The sequence below is a fragment of the Nyctereutes procyonoides genome, unplaced genomic scaffold (assembly GCF_905146905.1).
Source record: "Nyctereutes procyonoides isolate TBG_1078 unplaced genomic scaffold, NYPRO_anot_genome, whole genome shotgun sequence".
Lineage (NCBI taxonomy): Eukaryota > Metazoa > Chordata > Mammalia > Carnivora > Canidae > Nyctereutes > Nyctereutes procyonoides.
The window spans coordinates 1,641,158-1,653,490 of NW_026575021.1; the positions used below are offsets into that span (position 1 = coordinate 1,641,158).

General features: G+C 32.8%; 1 protein-coding gene across 8 annotated transcripts in view; it reads right to left on the bottom strand.

Annotated features, from left to right (window-relative positions):
- ADGRL3 (adhesion G protein-coupled receptor L3) overlaps positions 1 to 12,333 on the bottom strand; it is a 518,213-nt gene that overhangs the window by 71,328 nt on the left and 434,552 nt on the right. For all 8 annotated transcript variants that reach the window (XM_055340466.1, XM_055340441.1, XM_055340425.1 and 5 more), the window contains 2 exons: positions 7,300 to 7,366; positions 5,446 to 5,537 (listed from right to left, as the gene is read on the bottom strand). In XM_055340466.1, the coding sequence (XP_055196441.1) occupies positions 5,446 to 5,537; positions 7,300 to 7,366 (159 nt within the window). The remainder of the gene's footprint in view (positions 1 to 5,445; positions 5,538 to 7,299; positions 7,367 to 12,333) is intronic.

The window sequence follows — 12,333 nt, forward strand, 5'->3', positions numbered from 1 at the left end:
ATCTTTAAGAACAGAGTAAGTTATTGTGGATGCTGGTAAGGTAAGTAAGTTATAACATTTTTCTATTCATCCTTGAAGTTATTTAGAGCCTTCTTAGATTTCTTTATGTATGGCCAGTGTCCAAGTTCACTAAGCATACTTCTTTCTCTCTTCTTCAGAACTATGGAATTTGTTACTTATTAATTAAATGTGCATTTCCTTCCTAGAACCAATTCTTTCATAATTAAGTTGGCTTAAAAATGTATATTATACATCTATATATGTATTAATATGTATCAATATAAATATATTAATATCATAATATGTATTATCATATATGTATTATATATGTTATGTTATATAATTATGTATTATATAATTTATACATAACTATAAATATAAAATACGTACTATGTATAAAATCTATATACTTATTTATAACATATTCTTTTTTTAAAGATTTTATTTATTTATTTTGACAGAGAGAGAGCACAAGAAGGGGGAGTGGCAGGCAGAGGTAGAGGGAGAAGCCGACTCCTCATTGGGGGTGGAGCCCAATGTGGGGCTGGATCCCAGAACTCCAGGATCATAACCTGAGCTGAAGGCCCAAATAAGCCACCAAGGAGCTCCTATAATGCATATTCTTGCATATTCTTAATGACACCCCATGGTAAACAAGGCCAGTCAAATTCTAATCAGATTTTGATATGAGATGGAACAAATTTCAACATGGAAAGCGCCAAGAACTAAAGGCAGCAGTATATTTTCACATAGTAGTTAAAAATAATCAAACCATCTTGTAGGGGCACAAATTATGTGATGTATGCATATTACATATAATTATATTTAATCATCTCAAAACTCTACAAAGTAGATACAATTATCCCCAATTCAGAGGAGATACTGAGAACCATGATGAAACTTGCAAGTTAATAGAACAATTATTACATTGAATAGAAATTCAAACCCAAGTGTCTGACATTCAAGTCTCTATTTCCCTCTACTACTATGCCTTCCTTTAGCAAGTAGAGCATTAGGAAGAAGGAAGCAAAGTGAAACTGTTTCTTTAAGCCACCTGACAATATGTTTGCCATCCCAACACTCATGCTAAACCTAAGAGAGACCAGAAATCAGAAAACCTGACTAAGCCAAAATCAGAAATCCAGATGCAGAAGTTTGTCCATGGGAAAGGAGCTAGGGACAGACACAGGGAAGGGAAGCCTAAGTAAACTCCTTGTCCCTCCACATAGGCACCGATTTTCTTTCTTAGCCCTAAAAGCCTCTACCATTACTTTTTACTCTTTAAAGTACCTGTGATGTAAAAAAAAAAAAAAAAAAAAAAAAAAAAAAAAAAAAAAAAAAAAGTACCTGTGATGTATTAAACCAGTAGCAGAAGTAGTTGATAACTATGTAAGCAACACATTTTTATTGTGAAGGTAAAAGTCAAGAGTGCTCTAAATGCTTCTCAAGAATTAGTTTTACATGTCTTAATACTTCGGCAATAATTAGTTGAATCTGTGCTGGTAATAATTCAATAACTGCTTATTCATATTTATACATACATGTATATATTCAAAATTAGTTAAGATTTTTGCTATGATTACTGTAAGCTCTAACCTCAACTGTTCTGAAACTCAACCAGAAAATTCAAATGAGTGGAATTACTTTTTTTTCCAAATATAATTGTTTATTTTGAGAAAAAAGAGACAAAGACAAGGAAGCAAACAACAAATAGAAATGTATTTTGAAATTTTTATTACTTTTATAGAAATCTGAGAATTGGCATACCCCATTTCCTTGGTAATCATATTACCTATACTAATTCACTCTATTGTGATTTGTTCTGGAGTATATCATTAATAGAGTAATGATTCAGCATAATGAAAGCTCTAAACTAACACACACACACACACACACACACACACACACACACGGAAAAATGTGTTTATTTTCAGGACCAAGAAGTAAATTTTGAATTAAAGCATAATTAAATTACTTTTAAAAATAATAATTATATAAGGGTAAATTGGGAGTCAGTAGAGAAAAGAGAGAGAAAACGAGGCAAAGAGAGCCCATCTAGAATGGCCAGGGGGCAAATGGCTTAACAACAGGCTAAAAAGAAAGGAGACTTAGTGGGGCCCTGTAGGGAGTCTGGACTTCTGTGCAGAGAGTTAACAGGAAGTCACTTAAGTTTTACCCAAGGGAGTTGGATGATGGGATTGACGCTTTTCAAGAGATCACTCTAGATGATGAAGGTAGGGGCAAGAATCAATAAGGGGAAAGAAGTTAAAAGACCACTGCAGTGTTTCTGCAGAAGTTGATGGTGGCTTAAAAACTGGTGGCAGTGAACACTGGGAGAAGCAAACACATTTTAGATAAAGGAGAGATCTATGTGTGAAAGAGCATGGATAATAAATAAATGAATCGTTTTAGAAAAACATTGACTTCCAAAAGTCCTTACATGGTGAAATTTTTTCTCAATAAACTGAGCAAGGCAACCCATCTTATTCAGCATTTGACAAAAATAAAAAAAAAAAAAGAAGGAAACATGACTTTTTTATTTATGTCCTTTTCCATGTACTGAAAAAAGACTTTCCAGATAAATGGTGCTTATGGCTTGAAAATAAATACTCTTACATCACTCGTACACTTAAAAATACATATATAACAAAGACTTTTTTTTTTAATAAAAAGGATGCCAGATTTTGTGAGTTTCCCTAATGTTCAAAATCATTATTACTTTTCTTAAATTCTTCTTTCTCTCCCAATTATGCCCTGTTGATTTCTTCACATGTACTTCTTAAATAGTTAATATATTTAAAAAAAATGAAACGTCCTTTAGATTCTGGGAAGTTTTAAGGAATATTTTCTTGAGATTTCTTTCTTATTTTCTTTCTTCAACATGCCCCTATATCCTGCAGATGGCCACCTTTCTTACTTCATAGAAGAGGGCGAGCAGGAATTCCTCAATTTACTGCCCTGCCCTGATTCCTCCAACATAATCTACATCACACCTATTATTTATGTCATCCAGTATCAGTGGAAAAGAGTCCTCCTTGCTAGCTTCCCTTACCTTGGTAGCAAAGTGTCCTTCACGTAATCTAATAGAGTGGAATTGGTTGACTGCTCTTCTGGATCTCATATCCTACAATTCCTCAGGTCACAGCTATAAAAATGATTCCCTTTTCTATGTTTCTAATCACTCTATTACTGGTTCTTCCCCATCAGCCTGTCCAGATTCCTGCTTCTTCCATTTCAAAACCACCCTTTCTAACAACTACTTAGTTTCTCTCCTTGCTTTATCGACTCTTAAAAAAAAAAAAGCATCAAAGGTTGTATATATTCCTCTGCTCGTTTGAAGTTTGGGTATTTCATTATCATGCCCATTTAATTTCATTTTTATGTTTAAGAAATAGTTAATACCATTATTTTAAAGTAAGCTCTATGCCCAGTGTGGGGCTTGAACTCACAACTCCGAGATCAAGAGTCACATGTTCTGCTGACCCTGCCAACCAGGTGTCCCATTATTGTACCCATTTTAAAGAGGACAGGATGGCTCAGCAAGTTTAAATCAACTTCTCTAAGGCTATATAAACTATAAAACAGTTTGGATAGAATTCAAATCAAGATATTCTCAAAGGTTTTACTTGCTTTGTAATATAAAGCTTAATGCCATCAATGTCATTAGATATAACTATTGCCTATTATGTGTTTGTTTGTTTTTTTAACAACATACATCATAAAGATTTGACCCATATCACTTAAAGAAATATATAGGAATAATTACAGAACAAAGTGACCTTTTAAAACACATGATGACTGTAGTATGTACACTACCTTTTCCCCCTAATTTTTAACATTATAAAAGTTGTTATGTAAATATAAAAGTATTTACTTCTGACAGTACTTTTAAAACACAACATAAATAGTACCAAAGTATTATGTGCATTTTTGTTTTATACTATAAAATAACAAATACAAAGACATTGTAATTTACACTAAAGGGAGTAAAAGTATAATATGCCTATTTATTTATTTATCCAAATTCAACTTCATCAGGAAAAGATAGTCCAAAGAACCAATACTACAGTTTAGAAGGGCAGTCTAATTGTACATAATCCAACAAAATAATGACTATTACCTCAACTAAGTAACATTAAGAACTACAAAAGTCTACCACACATAGTAGGTAATTCGTAGTTTGTTCCATCACATTATTTTTTCTAATATCTTAGCTATTCTTTTCAATTAGATGATTCCTTCAACAAAATTAACCACTTAATGTCAATACACTTTTGTCACTAGTCTTTAATGCAATACTATAAACATTCATTAAGGGCCTACTATGAGTAAAAGACTGTCAGGCACTAAATGTAGAAAGATGGAAAATGGGTGACATAGCTGCTATCTGAGGTAGTTCGAGAAGAATGTTCGAAAGTCACAGGTGACCTCATGAAAACTTCTGAAAGCACATTCATTTAAATAAAGACATTTAACTCAGTTAATACAGAGCATAGGCAAATTACATACAAATTGCAATTTAATATAGGATAAGTTAATGACTAACATACATCTCCACGTTACTATCTTTCTCAAATGTCACAGCCTCTGAAGGAACAAGATAAAATTTTTGGTTATACCGAGGAACTAGTTTTCATTTCAGAAAATGTAAATTCGCTTCCTTTTGTATATATATAAAAATACTACTAGAATGGAAAGAATGTGAATATTTTCCTATCTCTATGTGGCAAGGGGTTTCTGAGCATAGAAAAATAGAATTTGGGTTAAAGGACAAACCTTGGAAGTTAAAAGATGGCTGAATAGATAGTGAGAGACTTTTGGAGTGATTTTCCTCCCAAGAGGAAAATGTTAACATTTCAAAGAGGGTGAAGGCCTGGAGCTATATATTTATACACCATAGGCCTGATTTTACATTAGGGAGTTGAGTTTTGTCTTCTTTTCTCAGAAGGAGAGGAGGGCAGCTGTATAAGAGCTCCTCCACAAATGCCCAGATTAATAATCTTGGGGTTCCTCTCTTGTGGTGTAAAATCTCCCTTTTAAGTACTTGCAGGTGCCACCATCTGACTCTCTTCACATTGCTCCTGAGGGGAAATGGAGTGTCAGGAAACTGATACAGCTATTGGTCCAAGAAACAACAGTCTGCCCAGATACAGAAACCTTGTATTTGCTTTCAGGACAAAATAATAAATGCACATACTAAAATCTTATCGTGTTGCAAATCAGAATTTAGGGTAAATCTTTTTTTTTTTTTAAGACACAGCTTCATTATACTGATTTTCAAGCAGATCAAGTTACCTCAGCAGTCAATAAATGATCTTATTGAGCAAAAGACAACACACTGATCCTCTTCATTTTGTCACAAGATTTCAATGGAATTAAAAGTTGGGATTATTTAGAGTTCCAAAGTTAGGTTGGCTAGAGAAAACAAGAAGAAAAATGACTTACTTGATATTATCAAGGCAGCCCGATTCAGGTTTCAGAATGGCAGTATGATGAAACATTTTATATAGAGCAATCCCAAGGAAGATTACATTAAGCTGCAATGTAAAAAATACTATTATGTAGCGTAACTGGAATAGAAGAAAAAAAGTAAGTCTATTCTCCATAATAGATGAGTTGTTCTGGGAAATTAGCTCTCACTATACTTATAAAGGAATTTGATCATAGATGATTGCCTGGTATTTTAGTAAAGGCAAGAAGCCACTTTAGGGAATTGGGATACCAATGAGTTACACAGTGCTATTATGTGAAAATACATACAAATACAAAATAGCAGCAGTTGGAATGATGCTGTGGAAACTGTAAAGAACTCAAAGCCAAGTAGATGTTTATATATATATATAAAACATATATGTGTGTGTGTGTGTGTGTGTGTGTGTGTGTGTTACTATTTTTACCATCTGAACATGGCCCCAAATTTGTTATTTAGGGATATATTTTGAAATGCTATATTACAAAATCATAATTACTAAAATCAATATATTTTTGAATAGCTAGATCAAAAGGATTATAAAATGGTGGTTAAATTCTAATGCTACAACAAACTAGGATTAAAGTCCAGGAAACTCTTAGCAATACTGAATACTGTCTTTTCATTGGAAGCAGAGAAGGCATAGAACTTAAAACAAGATAAAAAGTTCCAGTGTGAATTTCATACATCACATATATGTAAACCACACACTGAATTGCCCTTTGTGACCTGGTTTGTTTCTATGTTCTAAAATTTAGGATTGGTGGGGACTATCAATAATACAGTTCTATAATCCTTTATCAAATCTCAAAAGTCTGAAAAGTGAACATTTTAAGAAATTCATTGTGTGGTGAAAAAGCCTAACCTTACCTAAACCCATTTGGTGGGAAAACCTGATTAGTACTGATGTAAGGCTCTTTTGTCTTTATTCCACTTACTCTTACTTTTCCAATTTTTTTTCCTGTTGAATTATTACTGTGTTTGGTTTCAGAGTCTTGCCTAGTCCCTACTGTGTGTATTGGTTGATGTGTTTGATTTGGGACAACTGCTTATTCTCTACTAGGAATATTATATCCTGTGCACTACGTGTACCACATTATCTTTCTGAAGTCTGAAAACTTTCTGAATTCTAAAATATACTTGCTTCAAGGGATTTCAGATAGTGAATTGTAGACCTGTAACTAATTTCAAATCAAGAGCCCATTTTATTTTTAAAAATGGAGAACAATTTTGTATTATGGAATGATAAGTACATAAATAATACCAAAAACAGAATCTAAATTAGGATAAAAAATTTGTATTTGAAATCAAGACATTGTGCATCTAAAAACACAAAAGGAAGTATGATTCCAGAATGCTTGCTTAACTTATTTGTGCCATTTTCAAGTGAAATCCTTTTAAATTTTAAAGTTTTTGAGATTTATACAAAAAAAAAAAAGCTGGAAGGAATAATAAGATATAGTGTCTTGTTTCCAATATCTGATTCCACTCATAGTTCAAATTATCCATATGAAAAAGAAAGGAAATACATTGTTGTGAAACTTCAAGTCATCACTGAACCAAATGGCTTCTGTGGGGCGGGCTCCTAAGGAGCCATGGTACTACATAAGCATTTGCAAATGCATGTTTTCTTCGCCAACGTTTTTGATTAAGCATTTTACAATATAAAAGTAGAATCTAATGGGGATCTAATTGCTTGAGACATATAGGGTCATATAAGTAGATGCTTTCCCCCAAATAATCTATATAAATCAAAGATAGTCAGTGCAAGGAGAGTGGAAGTTTTATTTCTTGACCTGGGAAACACGCAGTTAATGAGGAGTTCTTACCATAATTATCAAGGTCGCTGGTCCTATAAAGCTCCAAATGAAGTAGGTGTCAAGTCGGAGCCAACATCTGCAATGAAACACAAGGGAGAGAATGCATTCAAGGACTGGGTATGGGCCATACATCAAGAGTGAGCGAGTGACAGAGAAGAATGTGAGCTGCAAAGCATTCCACTGGGAGACAGGAAATATTACATTGCTTGTTCATTTAAATGCTGAATTATGTGCCCAATTTCTGACAGCACTATTGATGGAGTAAGATAATTACTCCTGGAGGAAGCAGGGAAAAATGGCAGTAGGCCTATTTGCTAAGGCCTTTTGTGTCTGTCATAGAAACCTTAAAAAAAAAAAAAAAAAAAAAAAAAAAAAGGAAAAGAAAGAGAAAAAGCCATACACAGAGCCATTAAATCGAGTAGCTTTAAGCTATCCTTTTCTCTCCAATTATGGTGCTACATAACCTGTCTATCAGCTGTCAGGCAAAGTGACATTTTCCTGTCAAGAAGATCTGAGGAAATTCAGTACAAAGAAGAAATAAATTTGGTATCAGAAGATTGAAGTTTAATTAGGTTGGGCAGCCAACCTTTGAGAGTTCTTGAGTCTTAAAAAGTGCATTGTTACTGCCAGCGCTTCTGGGGTTGCAAATGATCCTTAGCATCCCGTGAAGTTGATTCATGACCCAAAAGTAAATTATTAATCACTTAATTTCAGTTACATTTAATACTCTCCCAATTCTTAAAGCCTCTGGGAAATTACATTTTCATTCTTCAGGATGACAGGAAGACAAAATGGAAGTGACTAGTTATGAGAAAGATTAATGTAAATTTTGAACAAATTACATTTGATGTTAAAAATCATATCTTGAATTATTTGCCATTTTGCTATATTTGACGTACAATTAAAAAAAAAACATCTCCAGTGGAAAATATTCAAGAGTGGTCTGCTAGGTGGTCTAAAACTGAAAATCCAAAGTATATAAATATTTCTTGATTATTATGAAAATGTTACTTAAACCTCGGAATGAATGGAATAGCAGATATACTATAAAGAAAGGAACTTATCAACGTCCATCAGTAGATCACTGGATCAATAAAACGTTCTTCCCTTTGTCTGATGAAATGTTGTAAAATAGTTAAAAGGGAGAAGGTGGATCTTTACATGTCAATAAGTTAGATCATGATAAGGAAGTGTAATGAAAAAGTAACATGAAGCATCTATGCCATATATGATACGTCATATACCTTTGAACATACAGTTGACCCCTGAACCACTAGAGCTTGAGCTATATGGGTCCACTTACATGTGGATTTTTTTCTCAGTCAATACAGCACAGTATTGTAAGGGTATTTTCTCTTCCTTAGGATTTTCTTATTAGTAATATGTAGTTTCCTTTAGTTTACTTTATTATTATAAGAACAGAATATACATATATATATATATATATATATATATATATATATATATATAACATAAAATACAAGCTGATTGACCATTGATATTATTGGAAGGCTTCTGTCTGGTCAATAGTAAGTAAGTAGTTAAGTTTTAAGGGATCAAAAGTTAGATGTGGATTTTGAACTGCATGGGGTTAGTGCTCATAGCTGTTCAAGCTACATATTAAAAATAATACTCATATGCTTGAAAGATACACATATGTATTTTTTTTAATTGAAAGGGAGAAAAAATCAAACTCGTGTTAGTTAGTGGTTGCCTTTCACACGAGAGTGAAAAGACTAAAAAGTCAACCAAAGGGGCTTAACCATATGTTTTATTTAAGTACTTACTGGAAGTGACATGCCAAAATACAGCAGTGTAACATTTGAGTGACAGTGTCAGTGATGTTTATTATGTTTTTCTTTTTACTTTTCTGTAACGTAATTTTTTTTAAAAAGGTTAAAACCTAGATTCTTAGGCAAAACAAAAATAATCATATACCCTGAAAAACACAATTTTAAAACAAATTAGGACTTTCGTCTACTAAGTTAAATATATGTAAACTAATTTCAATAGAAATATAATATTTGTACTCCAAAAAGAGCCTGATTACTAGTTCACATTTTTTACATAGGCAGATGATTTCTGTTTATTCAAGATATACATAATAATACTATTTGAAAAAAACGCTATTATAGGGAATAAATCAATACTTAAACTATTAGCTATTAGTTTGAGTAGGTATCTTCCTATTGGTCTGTTGTTCTGAAAATATGGTCATGGAAAGTAAAAATGTGGTGCTGCTAATAAGCAGAAACAAACTAGAAAATTTAAGTTTGAAATATGAACTATTATCTTCATGCTGACCATAGGCTAGTTTGTTATCACTCTAATAGAAGTGTGTCTAAGTGTGGAGGGGGAAGCAGGGGAAATGTTCGAGTCTCTCTTGGTTCTCAACAAAGACAATATTTTCCCTCAAGGTAAGAACAATAAAAGACAAAGCATGGACATTTCCCCAGATTAAAACACACACACACACACACACACACACACACACACACACACACTCCAAGAATACTGCTGAAATTATACGATGATACAATACTAATAATAAAATTGAAAATGAACCTTACTAGTATAGCTCCTGTTCTTTAGTAGGTCAAACAAGTTTTTGAGAGCTAATCTGAGAAGCAAAACACATTTTCAGCAAATTCTTTTTAAAGGAAAATGTGCTTCAAGAATTTCTGGAAAATGTTATTCTATAGGTTAAGGGCTTCTTATACAAATAATTTAAGGTATATTATTACAGAGTGTCTTGGAAAAGGTAGGGGATTTTAAAATGTTAAATAATCTCACCAAATGTGTTGTTAAAATACAACGTTATTAAATTTTAGCCTTAAAAAGCTTTTCTTTTTTGAAAACAGTTTCAGCAAATGCTTGGTTAGAAATAAACATGCTTTTGGCATAATGATCATTAAATGTAGAACTGAAATTACCTTAAAATTTATTATTTTTTATTTTTTAAGAAAATGCTTCAATATCTATTTGGTGTAAGAGATTTAAGTTCCCTTTGGAATTGAACAGTGTAAGAGGCAATATGAAACACTTAAAATATACTGAGTAAATCATCCCTCCACGAGTGCTGCCTGGGTTTGACTATCTTCTGGAAGGCAGTGTGGCAAAAATCCCTTTTCTAATTCGATTGCCATATGGCCACACCTGCTGTTGTTTTTGGCCACATGCTGGCTTTCGCAGAGCTTTCCACAGTTCCTCTCTTTCCCATTAACTACCTTAAAAGTTTGCCTGATTCCTTCTCTGAATTCCCTGTGCCAATGTTGAAAGAATGCACCATGGCTTTAAGGTAAAGGACAATAATACGTGGGATGTTTATTCCTTGCATGGGCACCTATATCCCACATCATGGTGTTCCATAAGTCTAGGCCATTCAGTATCACTTGGATATAGCAAAAATGCTAGAGGAACACATGATTGATTACATGAAGCGCAATAAAGTCCAGCTTGCAAATGGCCAGATAGACCTGCTATTGTAGGATATAATTTATCTAAAAATTACCTTTATCACTAAAGTAACATTTAATTTGTGAAATCAATAATCTCATAGACCATTCTTGTTAATTTTTAAGATATGTCAATTCCTTTTTTTAATGAAATTCGGTTATATGAGTACAATTTATAGAGTGTGCTTATAGCAGTACTTTAATAAAAGAGATGACTTGCAGTTAAAAAACAAGTACATTCTGGCCTCACTAGAGTGCTTATTTGAAGTAATACTGAAAAATCTTCATATATCTTGGAATTCAAAGGAACACTTGTCATGTATCGTAAGCCTTGACTTTTTTTTCCACTTGCTTAAATACAAAGATGTCACAAAAATTCTTTTTGTAGCTTTTTTTCTTCAAATTGTAAAAGCTGCATATACTGTTATATATTTGATGAAGTCTTACTACATTAATACAAGTTTATTGATTTAATATTCCAAAGAACTGGTGCTAATCCAAAAGGATGTATTACTACTCTCTTCCAGAATTGTCTTCTAAAATATAAGAAACATTACTGCAAATTAAATAATAAAGTGTTGATATCTGGATCAGTCTTCCTCAAAGATGTCACTTACCAATCCAGCAGGTATCACTTTCATGTTTACTCAGAAAAGAGAAAAATACGATAATGTAACAACTTAATTTCTCAAAACAAGACAGCTGAAAACCATACTTCTAAAGCTTATTCTCTTCTATTAAAATACTCACCACTTTATTTTCTCATAATTTAAAAATGTATGGTTCTGTACATAGAAAAATGGTAAAGCCAATTACCAGACTCTTATTCCAAGTTAGCATGTTTAATATATTGCCATTAAAATGCTTTGGGTCTTTGTATTTTTGTTGCCTGTTTAACTCAAGCTTATCAAAGCAGACATCTGACTATTTGCCAGTTTTCTGAAATAACAGAAGTTAAAAATGGTGTTTGCTTCCTTTTCTATAGGACCCTAAGTCTCAGACTGACTCATCCTTGGTGAGTTTAAATATAGCCAGTAAACAATCTTTGGCTACTACTAGACCATAAAATTTACAAGGCTTAATTATATCAGGTTATGAGAGCTTATATAATACATAATCTTTTTTTCTCTGTAACATATGCAGATCTCTTTATATTTCTGTAACATAGATCTGGCAAAATTGGGAAAGAAAAGAAGGAATAAAGAGTACTGGGACAAGAAAAAAGGAAGAGAAGAGGAATAGGGACAAATATATACTTCAAGCATAGTAACTCCAGTTCCAAGCTTACTGCGTAATATGTTAAGTTCCTTTAACGCCATTTTCATCACAGCACACTCATGCATCTAATCTTGAAATATTGTGTGAGCAAGTACACGAACTGGAAAAAATACTGGCAGAGTGATGCAGGAATGGAACGTGATCAGTGGTAGTCAAGACTAGTATTTGTGGTTCAACTACAGTTTTAGATCTTAGAATTCAAAACTAGATCTCATACATAAAATACAGGTTATGTTGTCTTCATGTCCCCAATATGTTATTTTGTAAACAAAAAAAAAATGTTTTTCTTCAGCAAAATGCATCCTACATT